This window comes from Mixophyes fleayi, chromosome 11 (assembly GCF_038048845.1).
Source record: "Mixophyes fleayi isolate aMixFle1 chromosome 11, aMixFle1.hap1, whole genome shotgun sequence".
NCBI classification, from domain to species: Eukaryota; Metazoa; Chordata; class Amphibia; order Anura; family Limnodynastidae; genus Mixophyes; species Mixophyes fleayi.
In genome coordinates, this window is record NC_134412.1 from 95,079,625 (window position 1) to 95,100,005 (window position 20,381).

General features: G+C 49.9%; 2 protein-coding genes across 3 annotated transcripts; both read left to right on the forward strand.

The window, feature by feature from the left end:
- Positions 1-1,655: 1,655 nt before the first annotated feature.
- On the forward strand, positions 1,656-2,582 carry LOC142106697 (olfactory receptor 6B1-like). Its single transcript, XM_075189681.1, has one exon. It carries the CDS (start codon positions 1,656-1,658, stop codon positions 2,580-2,582), a length of 927 nt encoding a protein of 308 aa, XP_075045782.1.
- Positions 2,583-8,917: 6,335 nt separating this feature from the next.
- Positions 8,918-19,666, forward strand: SC5D (sterol-C5-desaturase). 2 transcript variants are annotated; one of them, XM_075190427.1, is made up of 5 exons: positions 8,918-9,053; positions 14,287-14,504; positions 15,130-15,262; positions 16,571-16,671; positions 18,001-19,666. In XM_075190427.1, the coding sequence occupies exons 2-5, from the start codon at positions 14,295-14,297 to the stop codon at positions 18,421-18,423; spliced, it is 867 nt and encodes a 288-aa protein (XP_075046528.1). In that variant the 5' UTR covers positions 8,918-9,053; positions 14,287-14,294; the 3' UTR covers positions 18,424-19,666. The 2 variants fall into 2 exon arrangements, with proteins under 2 accessions (XP_075046528.1, XP_075046527.1); XM_075190426.1 differs by lacking the exon at positions 8,918-9,053 and adding an exon at positions 12,775-12,799.
- Positions 19,667-20,381: the final 715 nt, after the last annotated feature.

Genomic DNA, 20,381 nt, shown 5'->3' on the forward strand with positions numbered 1-20,381 from the left:
TCGTACGGTACTCGGAGGAAGAGGAAAATCCTTTAAAATCTTTTTGCATCCTTCTCCTAACTTGTGTCTTTCCACAACTTCATCTCAGAGCCCCTTTGAAAGCACCTTTCCAACCATGATGAATTCTCTGCTTTACCATGTACTACTAGTAACGGAATCGTCCGACGAACCCAAAACCTTTATTGTTTGATCTGGAGGGTCATTAGTTTGTACCTGAGCAAGTTTACAATGGTTAATCTAATGGTATGATCACTTACCTAAACCAGGTATTCTAGTAATTAAATTATATTAATTGTTAATTGGTACAATGTGTAAGTAAAGCTGGAAAATGTTTTCATTTCATGTCAATTTCCATGGTGTAATGCAACAAAATTTTATATATATATATATATATATATATATATATATATATATAATATAGTGACATGGGTACACTTCAGGTGATGCACACACGAATACCTTATTGCTTCTACTTTGCTTTTTATACTCAGGATGGCAAAGTAATTCATAACATAAAGTTTGCATACTCTTTCCTTGTGACCCTAATGCTACAGAGATCAGCTCCCTAGACACCGGCCACTGTTGCATAAAGGAAAAAAAATGGTTTAAATAGTTTATACTCCTCCCACAGCCCTAACTTGAAGGACAGATGACACTCTCAACTTGCCTTTAAAAAGGAGTTCCCTGCAGGTGCTCTGTTTGATTGCAGACACACCCTGTCAGCCTGCTGCTAGCTGTGAAAAAGATGCTTTTTAAACCACTTCAACATATGTAAGCTAAATCAGACTTTTTACTATTATTTTGTCACACATACAGTATGTCCTCCAACTGTATCTCTTTAACTTAGGTGCACTACTGTACAAATATGTAACTATTTCCAGCATTTCTCTGTAGAGATGTGTGCTGTACACACTTCACTTAGTTGTGAATCATCCGCTACAGGGCAAAGGAAGACATATAATAAGAGTACAAGATGTCAGCACATGGAAAGCACAACCAGAATGCAGACAATTATTTCAAGCCATAAATGTTCGGAGAGACAAACGAGCCAACAGTAAACTCCTATCCAACAAAGGGGATCTTTACCAAGGCTGAAGTACTAGTGAACCAATGACAATCGGCGTGATGAGGCGCTGAGAAGCATAATGCTGCAGGGGCTGATGTTGCCGCCATTTTTGTGTAGTTTAATAGAAGTCTTTGTTCAGTAGTACTTCAGCATTGATACAGATCCCGTGTTAGGATTGAAACAGCTGCCATTGGCTAGTTTGTCTTCCTGAACGTCTGTGGGTTAAATAAACCTGTACATTCTGCTTCTCTCTCTGTGTGCCTTACAGAGCCTGATATATTGTGGAATGTAAGTCCAATTATGGGTCAAAAAAATCCACTTTGTTTTACGACACTTATGAAACATGAGAACAATATTTGGACACTTAAAATATTGGATTTTGCTATATTATGGGATCTAAAAAAATGTCATTATTAATCGGTACATTTTAGTTATGATATAGCTGAGCTGATCTCTTGTACATACATCCAAAACCAAGAGCTCATTGGGCTAATGGTCATATTTTGGAAACCACAGATGCCTGTAGGTGCTGAATTGGCCGGATAAAATCTTCCTCCCCACGTGAAGATCCTCTGTGTGTTTAAGAGTCATGAATAAGAAAAACCAGACTGTAGTCACTGAATTCCTTCTCCTTGGCTTCGGCAGTCTACATGGCCTCCAAGTACTTCTCTTCGTGCTGTGTCTCCTGGTTTATGTCATGTGTATGGTTGGAAACATCATGATTATTGTCCTAGTATCCACCAGTCACCTCCTAGAGTCACCCATGTACTTCTTCATCTGCCACCTGTCTCTGTCCGACATGCTGCTGACAACGGACATTGTGCCCAATTTACTCCATATTATCCTGGAGGATGGAAAAGCCATGCCGTTCATCGACTGCATCACCCAATTCCAACTCTTCGGAGCATCCACCGGCACGGAATGTCTCCTGCTGACCGCCATGTCCTATGACCGATACTTGGCCATCTGTAATCCGTTGTCTTATGTATCAATAATGGGTACAAAGCTTCGATATCATCTGGTCACTGGGTCTTGGGCGTTGAGTTTTGCCATCACGTTGACCATCGCTATTTTGATGTCTAATCTACATTTCTGTGGTCCGAATGTCATTGACCATTTCTTCTGTGACTTCGTGCCCATCCTCCAACTCTCCTGCTCCGACACTAGCTTTTTACAAATTGTCGACTTAATTCTAACCGCACCGGTGACTATATTACCGTTCACCGGCATCATTGTCAGCTACATATGTATATTTGTTGTAATCATCAACATCCCTTCTGTTACCGGAAGACAGAAAGCTTTTTCTACTTGTAGTTCTCATCTCACAGTCGTCTGTATATTTTATTTATCACTTATTGCTATATACCTGGTTCCTGCATCAGGACACTCTGTTATTGTTCTAAAGGTTCTCTCCTTAATGTATTCAGTTATTACCCCGTCCTTAAATCCCTTAATATACACTTTACGGAACCAAGAGATCAAAGAAGCGTTTGTGAAATTGGTTTGTTTAAGGTGAAAATAAGATAAAAGAAGCCCATTTCTGTATCGTTAATAATAATAATAATAATAATAATAAACTTGTATGTTTTGTTTATATGGACAGTTCCAACTTTATAGAACACTGTTCATAGGTGGAAGTGTCTCCCTCTGAGAATTAATTGCCTGTGTTTCAGAGTCAGGAATTAGCATTAAAGCATTTTAAAGGACTATTGGGGGCTGTGCAGGACTGATTACAACACACACCTGGTGCAGTAACATCAGGTGTGTGAACCGCTGTCCTATTGACTATAAAGTCCAATGGGACAGAGACTGATGTGAATGACAAGTATTCTCTGTACAGCGCTGCGGAATTGGTGGCGCTATATAAATAAATGATGATGATATTGAAGTGGAGAAAATAAAAGGAGCCGTTATGTCCTACTGCGGACCTCTTTGTACATCTCCACCAAAGGGCAACTTGCAGGGGCAAAACAGGTATCATTAAAGGGATAGAACGATAGCTGAGCTGGTGCAAAAGCAAAGTCATTTTGCATACTGGAAATGACCATGCGCCTATTCACTTAGCAAGGATCACCCCTAAAAATATTCCTCCTCTATTGCTTTATTTTATTAAAATAATCGAGCTCTGTAAAATGCATCCATATTTCTGGACAGTTGTGATGTGCATCCCCCCCCCCCTTCTAACTACCTCCCCCCTCCCCCCCCCCCTACCTGTGCAAACTGCTGCTCCTCCACAAATAAAGGTCTAAAGGTCATCGGGATCTGTAAACCGAGGCATCTCTGCAGAAATCCAGGCGCCCTGGTCCTGCGGGTTTGGTTTATAAACCACCCCTTATATCTGTAACTATGTGCCATGCATTGTTCTACGGCGGACAGGTGGTCCCTGCTTCTAGCTTACATCAAGGAGAACAACACACGATCAGTAGGAAATATTTTCTTAAGGACGTTCAGAACTATATGCGGGCACCATTAAGAAGCAGTGATCTGTGTAGCACCTGCGGAATCGTACATGAAGTTCTGAGACTCTTTACAGTATGCGGCTTAATGACAAACACATCCCGTACTAGGGTGAGCGGAGAGTAGACAATCTATACTTATTCTTCATTTGGTGATGAATACGGGTCTAGGTCCTCTCTGCTCTAACAGACGATACGCTGCAGGATACGTCCAGTACATATGTGGAATATAAAGTCACAAAAAAACGCACAGAAAAAAGAAATATTCAATTAATGTCACCTGTAATAATATAGTCATTAATGACCAAACATTTAAAGACAAAAACAAATAAATTTTCATTTTTCTCCCCAAGAAATGTTATTAATGTCTCCTGTACATAAAGTGTATTTATATAGTTGTTCCTGATTACAAACACATGTTATAGCTGTATACATATCCGTCATCATCATCACTCAGCACTTACACCAGACCTGTAGCTGGAGCAAGAGATACGACAGAAAATCGCGTACCTTAGAGATGACCAAAGCTTGCATCGGACGCTGCGGTGTGTGCTGGAGCTTGGCGCCCTTATTGTACACTGACTACGGGCGTACGCCCAGTCCCATCTCCATTCTGTCCATGAAATCATAGGCTGTACTAAGGGTCCTTTCTGCTAGAAGGCACGGAAAGGGTGTGATCATCTAACTGCGAGCCAATCAGACATGGAGGCATATGTCTGGTGGGAGGTGCATTTAGATGATGATTATCAGTAGTACTATGTAGCTACTTTCGGTTGTCCGATTGCGGATAGCCCTCTTCAGCTTATAGCAATGAAAATACTAGCATTGCTGCTATATTATACTATATATTATCTATTTACATTACTTTATGGTCCTTTCTATACTGGCTGCTGCAGGAAAGACAATTCACATTAAACTTCTAAAGGGATAATCCAGGGATGTGCAGATGGTGTATTTAATTATGTTTTCATGTGATAAATGCGACTTTCATTTTTATTAATAAGACATAATTTGATTAGTGTATCTGACCTCATTACCCTATGCACAGGCCTGTGAGATAATAATGGCCTCTCATTGCACCAAGTAAAGATAAAGATTTTAGAACCACACCAGTGAACAGGGTGTAAGGACATAGGAATAAAATACACTGTGATCACACTGACACCTAGTGGTGAAGCACGGTATCGATCAACTTAGAGAAAATAAAGACAATTGTATTCAGGGGGGGAGGACTAATAGTGACCAGGGATTCCAGATGTCTGCTCTAGTAATGCTGGGAACAAGCAGTTTTGTGACTCAGATGTGGTTCATTCAGCCACATGGTGAACGCAATATATATAATTAGGTATATTATCCATTGATCACTATCGGGTAGTCCATGACAGTTATATACATATACATATGCCACCTTGTGGCATATGATGAATCCCGATCATCATGCCGATTCCTGTGCACACACTATACACGTTTTACAGGATTTACCCTCAGATCTGTGCTCTTCATCTTTAAAAACCATCGGCTGAAAAGATGCTGACTCTGCACCCTCCATAGAGATCTGATCCTTAGTACATACACACTACAGTATTGGAACGGCATCGTTCCATCGCCGAACAAGATTTTTAGTACGATTGTAAAATCAAATCAAGCGATACGATGAGCTATGGAGCGATAATCATTCATCGCTGAAGCGTACACACTAATGCGATATCGGGCCGAACGATCCTGATGATCGGATTAAAGATCTGTGGTGTGTACCCAGTCTGTCAGCTTGAACCAGTCTGGCCATTCTCCTCTGAACTCGCTCATTGACAAGGCATTTTTGCCCACAGAGCTGTCGCTCACTGGATCTTTGGCGCACCGTGCTCTGTAAACTCCAGAGACTGCTGTGCGTGAAAATCCCAGGAAATCAGCAGTTTCTGAGATACTCAAACCAACAATCATTTCACGGTCAAAGTCACTTAGATCACACTTCTTCCCCATCTGGTGTTTGGTCTGAACAATTACTGAATCCCTCCCCGTCCATTGCACCACCCATTGCCACTGACTGCAGGACTTTCCTCCTGTGTCCCTGTTGCAAAAACGTGTTAGCAAAGTAGCATTAACTACTCTGCATTTTACTTGGGTGTGGTCCACAGCATACTGCTCCTAGCTGTTCCTGATCTCCTTTTAAATCCCTTTAATCCCCCAAGAAAATCCCATTTAATTTGCCCTGTTGTTTCCCAATTGGCTATTTCCTAATCCCTTCTATTGCATCTCTTTTGCTGTTCCCCCCCAGCACTGCTAGACAGTAACAAATATTTCCCACTATTAAAAGGAGGATGTCAGGTCTACTGTCAGCACTAATCCTCCTTCTGGCCTATGCCCGTGCCCAGTGCTGCCCAGGAGCGTGGGCATCACCACCAGCTGGAACATCTATATGACCCCTGTTTTCTTTTCCAACCAACCTTCAGTCCCGCTTGTGTTCTGTCTGTGGTCCAACTCCCCCCTCCACCTGTTTCTGGTAATTGCCTCATCCCACGGGTAGTATGGGGCTCAGAGAGAGGTTATTTGTGGGGTAACAGGAGAGACAATAAGGTGTACTATAGGGGGCGTGGTTTGGGGGTGATGTGCAGTAGTGAGTGGGGGAAGTTGAGGTTCCAAAAAATGGACAGTTGGAAGGTTGGTATATTATACAGGGGTAGTAGCCGGTTTTGGAGTGATAAGAGGGACGGTTTAGGTGTTAGATGCTGGAGGAACTGGAGAGACCACAATGTGTGTACGGGAGGGGATGGGTACAGGTTGGGGGAGTGATGTGGTGCTGGAGGTTGGGGTGATGGAAGATAGATAGTTGGGGGAGGTGATGTGGGGCTGAGGGGGTGCTTTGGGTGATGTAGGGTACTGGGTGCAGGATGACAGGTGGTTGGGGTGATGTGGGGTACTGGAAGGGTGGAGGTTGGGGGTGATGTGGTACTGGGGGAGTGGTTGGGGTGATGTCGGATGCTGGGAGGTGGAGGTTGGGGGGTGATGTAGTACTGGGGGAGTGGTTGGGGTGATGTGGTACTGGGGGAGTGGTTGGGGTGATGTTGGTTGCTGGGAGGTGGAGGTTGGGGAGTGATGTGGTACTGAGGGAGTGGTTGGGGTGATGTTGGTTGCTGGGAGGTGGAGGTTGGGGAGTGATGTGGTACTGAGGGAGTGGTTGGGGGTGATGTTGGGTGCTGGGAGGTGGAGGTTGGGGAGTGATGTGGTACTGGGGGAGTGGTTGGGGGTGATGTTGGGTGCTGGGAGGTGGAGGTTGGGGAGTGATGTGGTACTGAGGGAGTGGTTGGGGTGATGTTGGTTGCTGGGAGGTGGAGGTTGGGGAGTGATGTGGTACTGGGGGAGTGGTTGGGGGTGATGTTGGGTGCTGGGAGGTGGAGGTTGGGGAGTGATGTGGTACTGGGGGAGTGGTTGGGGGTGATGTTGGGTGCTGGGAGGTGGAGGTTGGGGAGTGATGTGGTACTGGGGGAGTGGTTGGGGTGATGTTGGTTGCTGGGAGGTGGAGGTTGGGGGGTGATGTGGTACTGGGGGAGTGGTTGGGGTGATGTTGGGTGCTGGGAGGTGGAGGTTGGGGAGTGATGTGGTACTGGGGGAGTGGTTGGGGTGATGTTGGTTGCTGGGAGGTGGAGGTTGGGGGGTGATGTGGTACTGAGGGAGTGGTTGGGGTGATGTTGGGTGCTGGGAGGTGGAGGTTGGGGTGTGATGTGGTACTGGGGGAATGGTTGGGGTGATGTAGGGTGCTGGGGGGTGGAGGTTGGGGGCTGATGTGGTACTGGGGTGTGGTTGGGGTGATGTAGGGTGATGGGAGGTGGAGGTTGGGGTGATGTGGTACTGGGGGAGTGGTTGGGGTGATGTAGGGTGCTGGGGGGTGATGTAGGGTGCTGGGGGTGGAGGTTGGGGGTGATGTGGTACTGGTGGGGTGGTTGGGGTAATGTGGGGTGATGTAGGGTGCTGGGGGTGGAGGTTGGGGTAATGTGTTACTGGGGAGTGGTTGGGGTGATGGGTGCAGGGGGGTGATGTGGTTCTGGGGAGTGGTTGGGGTGATGTAGGGTGCTGGGGGGTGATGTAGGGTGCTGGGGGTGGAGGTTGGGGTGATGGGTGCAGGGGGGTGATGTGGTACTGGGGGGTGGTTGGGGTGATGTGGTACTGGGGGGTGGTTGGGGTGATGTGGTACTGGGGGGGTGATGTAGGGTGCTGGGGGTGGAGGTTGGGGGTGATGTGGTACTGGGGGGTGGTTGGGGTGATGTAGGGTACTGGGGGTGATGTAGGGTGCTGGGGGTGGAGGTTGGGGGTGTTGTGGTACTGGGGGGTGGTTGGGGTGATGTAGGGTGCTGGGGGGTGATGCAGGGTGCTGGGGGTGGAGGTTGGGGGTGATGTGGTACTGGGGGGGTGGTTTGGGGTGATGTGGTACTAGGGGGTGGTTGGGGTGATGTGGTACTGGGGGGGGGGTGGTTGGGGTGATGTAGGGTGCTGGGGGGTGATGTAGGGTGCTGGGGGTGGAGGTTGGGGGGATGTGGTACTGGGGGGGGTGGTTTGGGGTGATGTGGTACTAGGGGGTGGTTGGGGTGATGTGGTACTGGGGGGGTGATGTGGTACTGGGGAGGGTGGTTGGGGTGATGTAGGGTGCTGGGGGGTGATGTAGGGTGCTGGGGGTGGAGGTTGGGGGTGATGTGGTACTGGGGGGGGTGGTTGGGGTGATGTGGTACTAGGGGGTGGTTGGGGTGATGTGGTACTGGGGGGGTGATGTGGTACTGGGGAGGGTGGTTGGGGTGATGTAGGGTGCTGGGGGGTGATGTAGGGTGCTGGGGGTGGAGGTTGGGGGTGATGTGGTACTGGGGGGGGTGGTTGGGGTGATGTGGTACTAGGGGGTGGTTGGGGTGATGTGGTACTGGGGGGGTGATGTGGTACTGGGGGGGTGGTTGGGGTGATGTAGGGTGCGGGGGGGTGTGGTAGGGTGCTGGGGGTGGAGTTTGGGGGTGATGAGGTACTGGGGGGGTGGTTGGGGTGATGTAGGGTGCTTGGGGGTGGAGTTTGGGGGTGATGTGGTACTGGGGGGGGTGGTTGGGGTGATGTAGGGTGCTGGGGGGTGGAGTCTGGGACAGTTGGGGGAGGGGCGCCGCTGTTGGACACAACCTGTCACTCATATAATATAACATCATTCGCAATACACTTAACCACGCCCTCCAGGATGTCGCCACACCCAGATCTCAGAAGCTCCGCCCATAACGACGATTCCTGCTTCATGTAAAGGGACACGAGGCCACGCCCCGTCCCAGCCTTTTCTCGCGCTTCCACTCTGAGGAGGGGCGGGTCTCAATGTGACTGCAGACAGGAGTCCCGCTAATCAGTGGCTGACTTGCTGTCACATGACAGGACTGGCGTGTTTCTCGCCAGTGGTACGGAGCGTGACGTCACATCAGTCCATCTGTCCCCGCCCCCTCATAGCTTTCACTCCACAGCTGAGCTCCGCCCACTGTCACTCGCACCTGGGGACACACAGAGCGGGGAGCTGACAGGTAACTGGGGACACACAGAGAGCGGGGAGCTGACAGGTAACTGGGGACACACAGAGCGGGGAGCTGACAGGTAACTGGGGACACACAGAGAGCGGGGAGCTGACAGGTAACTGGGGACACACAGAGCGGGGAGCTGACAGGTAACTGGGGACACAGAGCGGGGAGCTGACAGGTAACTGGGGACACAGATCGGGGAGCTGACAGGTAACTGGGGACACACAGAGAGCGGGGAGCTGACAGGTAACTGGGGACACACAGAGCGGGGAGCTGACGGGTAACTGGGGACACAGAGCGGGGAGCTGACAGGTAACTGGGGACACAGAGCGGGGAGCTGACAGGTAACTGGGGACACAGAGCGGGGAGCTGACAGGTAACTGGGGACACACAGAGCGGGGAGCTGACAGGTAACTGGGGACACAGAGCGGGGAGCTGACAGGTAACTGGGGACACACAGAGAGCGGGGAGCTGACAGGTAACTGGGGACACACAGATCGGGGAGCTGACAGGTAACTGGGGACACACAGAGCGGGGAGCTGACAGGTAACTGGGGACACAGAGCGGGGAGCTGACAGGTAACTGGGGACACAGAGCGGGGAGCTGACAGGTAACTGGGGACACACAGAGCGGGGAGCTGACAGGTAACTGGGGACACACAGAGAGCGGGGAGCTGACAGGTAACTGGGGACACACAGAGCGGGGAGCTGACAGGTAACTGGGGACACAGAGCGGGGAGCTGACGGGTAACTGGGGACACAGAGCGGGGAGCTGACAGGTAACTGGGGACACAGAGCGGGGAGCTGACAGGTAACTGGGGACACACAGAGCGGGGAGCTGACAGGTAACTGGGGACACAGATCGGGGAGCTGACAGGTAACTGGGGACACACAGAGAGCGGGGAGCTGACAGGTAACTGGGGACACACAGATCGGGGAGCTGACAGGTAACTGGGGACACACAGAGCGGGGAGCTGACAGGTAACTGGGGACACACAGAGAGCGGGGAGCTGACAGGTAACTGGGGACACACAGAGCGGGGAGCTGACAGGTAACTGGGGACACACAGAGCGGGGAGCTGACAGGTAACTGGGGACACACAGAGCGGGGAGCTGACAGGTAACTGGGGACACAGAGCGGGGAGCTGACAGGTAACTGGGGACACAGATCGGGGAGCTGACAGGTAACTGGGGACACACAGAGCGGGGAGCTGACAGGTAACTGGGGACACACAGAGCGGGGAGCTGACGGGTAACTGGGGACACAGAGCGGGGAGCTGACAGGTAACTGGGGACACAGAGCGGGGAGCTGACAGGTAACTGGGGACACACAGAGCGGGGAGCTGACAGGTAACTGGGGACACAGATCGGGGAGCTGACAGGTAACTGGGGACACAGATCGGGGAGCTGACAGGTAACTGGGGACACAGATCGGGGAGCTGACAGGTAACTGGGGACACACAGAGCGGGGAGCTGACAGGTAACTGGGGACACAGAGAGCGGGGAGCTGACGGGTAACTGGGGGGACACACAGAGCGGGGAGCTGACAGGTAACTGGGGACACAGAGCGGGGAGCTGACAGGTAACTGGGGACACAGAGCGGGGAGCTGACAGGTAACTGGGGACACACAGAGCGGGGAGCTGACGGGTAACTGGGGACACAGAGCGGGGAGCTGACGGGTAACTGGGGGGACACAGAGCGGGGAGCTGACGGGTAACTGGGGGGACACAGAGCGGGGAGCTGACGGGTAACTGGGGACACAGAGCGGGGAGCTGACAGGTAACTGGGGACACAGAGCGGGGAGCTGACAGGTAACTGGGGACACAGAGCGGGGAGCTGACAGGTAACTGGGGACACAGAGCGGGGAGCTGACAGGTAACTGGGGACACACAGAGAGGGGAGCTGACAGGTAACTGGGGACACACAGAGCGGGGAGCTGACAGGTAACTGGTGACACAGAGCGGGGAGCTGACAGGTAACTGGGGACACAGAGCGGGGAGCTGACAGGTAACTGGGGACACAGATCGGGGAGCTGACAGGTAACTGGGGACACACAGAGCGGGGAGCTGACGGGTAACTGGGGACACAGAGCGGGGAGCTGACGGGTAACTGGGGACACACAGAGCGGGGAGCTGACGGGTAACTGGGGACACACAGAGCGGGGAGCTGACAGGTAACTGGGGACACAGAGCGGGGAGCTGACAGGTAACTGGGGACACACAGAGCGGGGAGCTGACGGGTAACTGGGGACACACAGAGCGGGGAGCTAACGGGTAACTGGGGACACACAGAGCGGGGAGCTAACGGGTAACTGGGGACACAGAGCGGGGAGCTGACGGGTAACTGGGGACACAGAGCGGGGAGCTGACGGGTAACTGGGGACACACAGAGCGGGGAGCTGACGGGTAACTGGGGACACAGAGCGGGGAGCTGACGGGTAACTGGGGGGACACAGAGCGGGGAGCTGACGGGTAACTGGGGGGACACAGAGCGGGGAGCTGACGGGTAACTGGGGACACAGAGCGGGGAGCTGACAGGTAACTGGGGACACAGAGCGGGGAGCTGACAGGTAACTGGGGACACAGAGCGGGGAGCTGACAGGTAACTGGGGACACAGAGCGGGGAGCTGACAGGTAACTGGGGACACACAGAGAGGGGAGCTGACAGGTAACTGGGGACACACAGAGCGGGGAGCTGACAGGTAACTGGTGACACAGAGCGGGGAGCTGACAGGTAACTGGGGACACAGAGCGGGGAGCTGACAGGTAACTGGGGACACAGATCGGGGAGCTGACAGGTAACTGGGGACACACAGAGCGGGGAGCTGACGGGTAACTGGGGACACAGAGCGGGGAGCTGACGGGTAACTGGGGACACACAGAGCGGGGAGCTGACGGGTAACTGGGGACACACAGAGCGGGGAGCTGACAGGTAACTGGGGACACAGAGCGGGGAGCTGACAGGTAACTGGGGACACACAGAGCGGGGAGCTGACGGGTAACTGGGGACACACAGAGCGGGGAGCTAACGGGTAACTGGGGACACACAGAGCGGGGAGCTAACGGGTAACTGGGGACACAGAGCGGGGAGCTGACGGGTAACTGGGGACACAGAGCGGGGAGCTGACGGGTAACTGGGGACACACAGAGCGGGGAGCTGACGGGTAACTGGGGACACAGAGCGGGGAGCTGACGGGTAACTGGGGACACAGAGCGGGGAGCTGACGGGTAACTGGGGACACACAGAGCGGGGAGCTGACGGGTAACTGGGGACACACAGAGCGGGGAGCTGACGGGTAACTGGGGACACACAGAGCGGGGAGCTGACGGGTAACTGGGGACACACAGAGCGGGGAGCTGACAGGTAACTGGGGACACAGAGCGGGGAGCTGACAGGTAACTGGGGACACAGAGCGGGGAGCTGACAGGTAACTGGGGACACAGAGCAGGGAGCTGACGGGTAACAGGGGACACACAGAGCGGGGAGCTGACGGGTAACTGGGGACACAGAGCGGGGAGCTGACGGGTAACTGGGGACACAGAGCGGGGAGCTGACGGGTAACTGGGGACACAGCGGGGAGCTGACGGGTAACAGTGGACACACAGAGCGGGGAGCTGACGGGTAACTGGGGACACAGAGCGGGGAGCTGACGGGTAACTGGGGACACACAGAGCGGGGAGCTGACAGGTAACTGGGGACACAGAGCGGGGAGCTGACAGGTAACTGGGGACACAGAGAGCGGGGAGCTGACAGGTAACTGGTGACACACAGAGCGGGGAGCTGACGGGTAACTGGGGACACAGAGCGGGGAGCTGACAGGTAACTGGGGACACAGAGCGGGGAGCTGACAGGTAACTGGGGACACAGAGCGGGGAGCTGACGGGTAACAGGGGACACACAGAGCGGGGAGCTGACGGGTAACTGGGGACACAGAGCGGGGAGCTGACGGGTAACTGGGGACACAGAGCGGGGAGCTGACAGGTAACTGGGGACACAGAGCGGGGAGCTGACAGGTAACTGGGGACACACAGAGCGGGGAGCTGACGGGTAACTGGGGACACACAGAGCGGGGAGCTGACGGGTAACAGGGGACACAGAGAGCGGGGAGCTGACGGGTAACAGGGGACACAGAGAGCGGGGAGCTGACGGGTAACAGGGGACACAGAGAGCGGGGAGCTGACGGGTAACAGGGGACACAGAGAGCGGGGAGCTGACGGGTAACTGGGGACACACAGAGCGGGGAGCTGACGGGTAACTGGGGACACAGAGCGGGGAGCTGACGGGTAACTGGGGACACAGAGCGGGGAGCTGACGGGTAACTGGGGACACAGAGCGGGGAGCTGACGGGTAACTGGGGACACACAGAGCGGGGAGCTGACGGGTAACTGGGGACACACAGAGCGGGGAGCTGACGGGTAACTGGGGACACACAGAGCGGGGAGCTGACGGGTAACTGGGGACACACAGAGCGGGGAGCTGACGGGTAACAGGGGACACACAGAGCGGGGAGCTGACGGGTAACAGGGGACACAGAGAGCGGGGAGCTGACGGGTAACTGGGGACACAGAGAGCGGGGAGCTGACGGGTAACTGGGGACACAGAGAGCGGGGAGCTGACGGGTAACTGGGGACACAGAGCGGGGAGCTGACGGGTAACTGGGGGGACACAGAGCGGGGAGCTGACGGGTAACTGGGGACACAGAGCGGGGAGCTGACAGGTAACGGGACACACAGAGCGGGGAGCTGACGGGTAACTGGGGACACAGAGCGGGGAGCTGACAGGTAACTGGGGACACACAGAGCGGGGAGCTGACAGGTAACTGGGGACACACAGAGCGGGGAGCTGACAGGTAACTGGGGACACAGAGCGGGGAGCTGACAGGTAACTGGGGACACACAGAGCGGGGAGCTGACAGGTAACTGGGGACACAGAGCGGGGAGCTGACAGGTAACTGGGGACACAGAGCGGAGAGCTGACAGGTAACTGGGGACACAGAGTGGGGAGCTGACGGGTAACTGGGGACACACAGAGCGGGGAGTTAACGGGTAACTGGGGACACAGAGTGGGGAGCTGACAGGTAACGTGGGATTTCGGGGGTCTCGCACTGCTACCTGTAACATAGTAACTGCTTTCTTCACACAATTCTCACAGGACAGGTAGACTGAAGGTTGACAGATGTGTGACAGAGATGACGTTAAAATCTTTGACAATTTCTCTTTTTTTCTACTTCCCCTTTCCAGGTGCTACCATGGATTTGGTACTAGATGTCGCAGACAATTACTTGTTCACCCCTTACGTGTACCCGGCTTCCTGGAGTGCAGATGATCCCATCCGCCAGTTCATCGGTCTAATGGCTATCACCAATCTGGGGGGTCTGGTCATTTACTTTCTCTTTGGTTCTCTTAGTTACTATTTTATATTCGACCACTCTTTGATGAAACACCCGCAGTTCCTAGAGGTGAGGAGAGTTGTGTACACCCAGCTCGCTGCGTACAGCTGGTAGATGGTTGTGTGGAGCATAATGGAAATGATGTGGGGTGAAGGGTCGCAGACCGTCATTTTAATACTCGTTACTCTACCAAAGAAAACAACAATAGCAGATGCATGAAATATAGAAGGGTAATACGAGTCCTGAAAGCTTTATATCAGTTATTATTATCTTGGTGCATCATTCTGAGTAAGTGGGGTGAGAAATCTACTATTTAAAATTCAGATGGGCTTTTAGGCAGCACAGCTGTAGAATTATATCATGTTCCAATGTCAGGTAACCGGGGACACAGGCCGGGGAACTGACAGGTAACCGGGGATACAGGCCGGGGAACTGACAGGTAACCGGGGATACAGGCCGGGGAACTGACAGGCAACCGGGGATACAGGCCGGGGAGCACTACTGTAGAATTATATCACGTTCTAGTGTCATGGGACTAAGTGGAAGGACAGACTCCCTAGACGCTGCGGTATAATCTTACTGCAAGATTCAGAGTAATTGTCGCGCCAGAAAAACAACACTGCGTCACGATTTGCGTTTGGTGCTGCAGGGAGAAGATAACGTGTATATTCACTGGTCTTATTCTTGTTTCTAGAACCAAGTCCGGCGAGAGATTGTCTACTCTGTGAAGTCCATGCCCTGGATGAGTATTCCGACGGTCGCCCTATTTTTACTTGAAGTTCGGGGATACAGTCGGCTTTATGACAACATTGACAGTTCGCCTTACGGTAACTTACCTGCACCCACATATTCTGGAGCTTCCCCACCAATGGCACAGGCCTTACTGCACCATTATAATGTCACTGTAATGGATACATAAGAGGAAGCACTTTCTGCCGCACTGTGTATTATACCTACCTACGGCTCTGTTATTATGTTTATAAAGTGTTGTGGTACTTTCCTTACTCTTTACTCATTTATGCTGTTGCAAGGACACAATACATACATAAATTGTCCCAATATGCCAACAGGATCATAGGATGATTCTGTGCCCTCTGTACCCATCACAAAGCATTTTACAAAGTTCAGCTCCAACTATGAGCTTTTTTTGCGCATGTGCAAATTTGGATTTGTTCCCTTAATGTTTTTGTAACTTTCTTAGTGTTTTAATTTGTAAAAACGATTAAAATTGACAAATTAGGAAAAAAGGAATAAAGAAATCGACCGTAGCAGACAAATCCTTTTTTTACAGCATCAGACATAATTCTGAGATACCAAAATACACTTATAATGATACCACAGATAGGACTATAAGACAATATTGGCTATATCTTAGTGCTTGACTGAAGGCTATTACTTATAAATGTGTTATTAGGCCCCCACAGGGGCAGTAATACAGCATTTAAGGAACTCGTGTCTGTCCATCTACATACAGAGATAGCAGAGGGTTAGATAATTCCCCTAGTAATATACGTAATATATCCTGCAGAGTATTGCTAAAGCTGGGTACACACTACACAGTTTTCATCCAATAATCGGTTAAATCAGCCGACATACGACCGCTCGTTCAAAAGTCAGGTCAGTGTGTGCAGTGACACGATGGTCGAAAGTCTGCCCAAATGGACGATTGTCGCCTCATTTGGTTGGTCGTACCGTTTAATATTTTCGTTCCAATCTCGTTTCCGTTGTGCAGTGTGTATAAACTTCCGACCGATCCACAACTGTGAGTACAAAATTACAGTCATTGCTCACGACAACATGGCTGTAAAAAGTCGCTAAAGGGACGTCCGCTCTTTCCTTTATCGTCCTAAACAAGGCTAGTGTGTATGCAGTCCATGGACCGAGCGATCGGACCATCGGTCACATGTAAAATCGCTCGGCATAAAAAGTTGGTGGAAAATTCTGTAGTGTGTACCCAGCTTTAGTGTAGCTTATAAAGCTATTATCAAGCACACATAGTACTTCTATCATGCTGATCTTACCTAAGGATTGTTATTTGCCGTAGATGTGACATTCAATACACACAATGTGAAAAAATGTTTGTGTTACTTGCCGGTTACTGGAAAGCTGGTAATTATGTGTGTGTTATATTACAGGCTGGTTCGGGGTCATTTTCAGTATGTTCTCCTTCCTCTTCTTCACCGATATGTTTATATACTGGATCCATCGATTCCTGCATCACAAATTGATCTACAAGGTATAGTGTCTGTGTGTAATCTGTATTTTAAAGTTTAGCGGTCATTTAAAAAAAACAAAAACAACTACATTTTAATAACTATTTCCTTCCTAATTGATGTCCCTTTTAAAGTCAGCAGTTGTAATAACAGTGTTCTGACTTGACGAGCATTCTGCTAAGTGACGAGCGTACTAAACAAAACCTCGGTGTCTCTCCCTACGTAAACCTTGGACAAGGACCTTAAACCTATACGCTGTTATGGCGCATAGAACTGGGGGTCGCACGCCTGGGGCTGGCCTGGACATGACATTGATATGTTGTACAGTCATTAGGGGATGGAGCAATGGGATGTAACATATTGCCACCAAATAAATGTGGAAATGGAGACCCAAAATGTTCATTTTTTTTTTTTCAGTGTTTTCTAGAGCAGAATATCCCAGTGTAGACCAGAAGCGGAGAGTGATGTACACATCTTATACATACGTCACCACACAGGGATTAATGTGACCTCTGCTCTATGTTGTGTACAGGCTGCCGCTCTGCTTAGATCACTTTACAAGGTCGAACCCTCAGCAGATAACAGCCAGTTATCTAAGTCACTGATGGTGTACAGGGCCAGGTATCATCACATCTGTACTTCTGCTCTTACCGTCACTGAGTCTAAGGGGAGCAGGGCAGAAATGGCAGAAAAACATGTTTAAAAATTACATTACGTCCGTATTGTGTGAAAATAGCTCCAGTTTATCATCATATATTCCAAAGCAAAAGTATTTGTTTTATAAATCACTGCTATACATTTCATTTTGGGTTGTCCCCTTCAGCACTGCAGACAAAGTAAAGACAGACCACTCCAAAATAAACATGGATAAACTGACAGCCTCGGTTACTCCAGACAACCTTTTACTTAAAAACAACTCATTCATTTAAAAACAAATCACTCTTTTAACGTCAATTTCATTAAGAACATTTTAACACATTTTTTTTTAGATAATTTTCCAAGGAAGTTCCAAAAAAATGACTCTTACAATTGACATTTTGATACATTCGGTAATTTTGATAAATTCTGTAATATTTGATAATATTTTCATTTGTGTTGGCTATTGTAGAATAGACTCCCCATGGTCTTGCTGTAGGCTGTTATTCCTCTTCAAAAAAGGAGTTTGAAGTGGTAACATCAAGCTGTAGATTTCCCATGCAGACGTCTGCATAGGGCACATCCTGACAAGGCATGCTGGAACTTCTAGTTCTACCGCAGCCGGACAGCCACAAGATCCCTATGTCTGTGTAGTGTGCGCTATATCCTGTATATTATTTTTATTATACATGTGTGCCCTGTTTCATGTTTTGCAGACTGTCCACAAGCCTCACCACACCTGGAAAGTGACCACGCCCTTCGCCAGCCACGCGTTTCACCCCTTAGATGGCTTCCTGCAGAGCTTGCCCTATCACATCTATCCCTTTATCTTCCCCTTGCACAAGGTAACCTATCTGGGCCTTTACATTTTCGTCAATATTTGGACGGTTTCGATCCACGACGGAGATTACCGCGTCCCTAAGTATCTTGAGAATATCATTAATGGGGCCGCTCATCACACGGACCATCACCTGTATTTTGATTACAATTACGGGCAGTATTTCACTCTCTGGGATAAGATAGGGGGGTCCTACAAGAACCCCTCCGCTCGTGAAGGAAACGGTCCACACGATGTTTGCAAAAAGCTGGAGGAAGAGAGAAATCACCAGAACAACCAGGAAGAGAGAAAGACGAAATAAGATCCGAGAGAGACCAGCGAACCTGAATCCTCTTACGGCTCGTGCACCTTATTTAAGTTTAATTTGAGGAACTGTTATCTCTGTAGATTAGCCTCTCTCTGCGCCACCGTTTACGCTGCGTTATAAGGGATAACAGTCATAATTCCAACATGATTCAAGGTAACCTCTATAATTGCAATGTATATTTTAGTGAATAAGGTGGAGTTAATTCCTACAGCTGGTGAGGAGACGCTTGTTGTATGTAATCTGTGCAGTGTTGACATGCAGAACGGGGACGCTCTACGCTGGTGGCTTATCACACAGGATAATATAGCCCAGCTTGATAAGTTATCACAGAGAAAATGACATTGAAACTCAGGTATAAAGTCTGCTGACCTTCGTTTATATTCCCTGGGATTAATTATTAGACTGGTTATGAGTTAGATTTTTCTGATCGATTGGGTCTGATCTGATGGAGCAAAATGCAGGAAACACAGAGGAGGACGTTAGTACATAGAAGCTCATGATTTAGTTGCCGAGGATGTTTTAGTTTTCACTTATTAAAACCACCAAGGCAAACTTCTAGTGCTAACGGAAAATAATACAAGAAGTGTTTACAGAACATACCCTCACAAAATCTCAAAATACACAAATTAAAACAAGACCTTTAAAAGCGAGTGTCCATATCCTCGTACATGACATAAGTTATATGTATAAATAACAGGAAGTACCGGTAACATCTCTGAATAGACTGGATAGGTTGGGGTAGGTGATCAGGATGTATAGTACATGTATTAACGCTGTCACTGGGTCTTGTGTAATAACCGGAGGCTGCGGTTAGGCTTTACGTTGACCGGTTAGGTGAATACGGTGCATTGTTATGCGTATGGTCCTCCTGGTTACTGAGCACACAGACCTTCGGTTATACGGAGGCTGACGTTCTAGGGAACCAGCGGACAGATGTGGAGAAACACCCGGCCTTGTACTGAACTTCTGGTTCTGGTTCTGGCTCTGGTACCTCGATTGCTTCCTTTACATTGTACTTATTTCAGGATGATTTGTGCAGCCCCTGTCTGCTCCTTAATGCTTTGATTTGTATTTTAATTTAACTGTGTATATAATGTATGTATATCCACCGGATACGTGTGCCAATGAAATGACTGTATATTTTACATAAATTAGATATAAGTGGCTGAAAGAGGTGGTTACTTCTGAATAAATACGACTATCCTTGTAAAAATAAACTAGTTTTAATAACTATCAATGTTCTTTTTCTTATTTGTGATGTCTGATCCCTGTCTGAGGATGTGGGAGATGCTGGTATCTAGTGCTCTCATTATTGTCAGGACCTGAGTGGTCTTACATGTGAGTAACTGTTACATGTGAGTAACTGCTACATGTGAGTAACTGCTGAGGACTTTCCCCTGATCACTCACCTCCATAGCTTTCTCTGCAGCCTTCTTGAATGCTTGTGCAACGCTTTTGGTTTTCCCCAATTAGAAGCTCCCCCTCCAGCAAGACGGGCCTCTGAGAAGCCCCTGAATTGTAGGATGCTAGTATGGAAGACACCGAGGGTCCTCAGCTGGTGACTGGTTCCTCCTCATCCTAGACAACCAATGCACCACTTGACCCAGGGCCACTAACAACGGTAAGAAAACTTCCCCTATTATACATGAGGGTGAAAAGCTGATGTAACTACAGTCACATTCACTGGCTGTACACTGAGCACACGGGTGTAACTACAGTCACACACTCACTGGCTGTACACTGAGCACACGGGTGTAACTACAGTCACATTCACTGGCTGTACACGGAGCACACGGTGTAACTACAGTCACATTCACTGGCTGTACACCGAGCACACGGGTGTAACTACAGTCACATTCACTGGCTGTACACCGAGCACACGGGTGTAACTACAGTCACATTCACTGGCTGTAGACTGAGCACACGGGTGTAACTACAGTCACATTCACTGG

Bases quoted from the DNA above. Each gene is read 5' to 3' on its own strand.
- LOC142106697 (XM_075189681.1), top strand. From the start codon at position 1,656: ATGAATAAGAAAAACCAGACTGTAGTCACTGAATTCCTTCTCCTTGGC.
- SC5D (XM_075190427.1), top strand. From the start codon at position 14,295: ATGGATTTGGTACTAGATGTCGCAGACAATTACTTGTTCACCCCTTAC. The intron at 14,505-15,129 runs GTGAGGAGAGTT...TCTTGTTTCTAG, and splicing joins AACACCCGCAGTTCCTAGAG to AACCAAGTCCGGCGAGAGAT. The intron at 15,263-16,570 runs GTAACTTACCTG...GTTATATTACAG, and splicing joins CATTGACAGTTCGCCTTACG to GCTGGTTCGGGGTCATTTTC.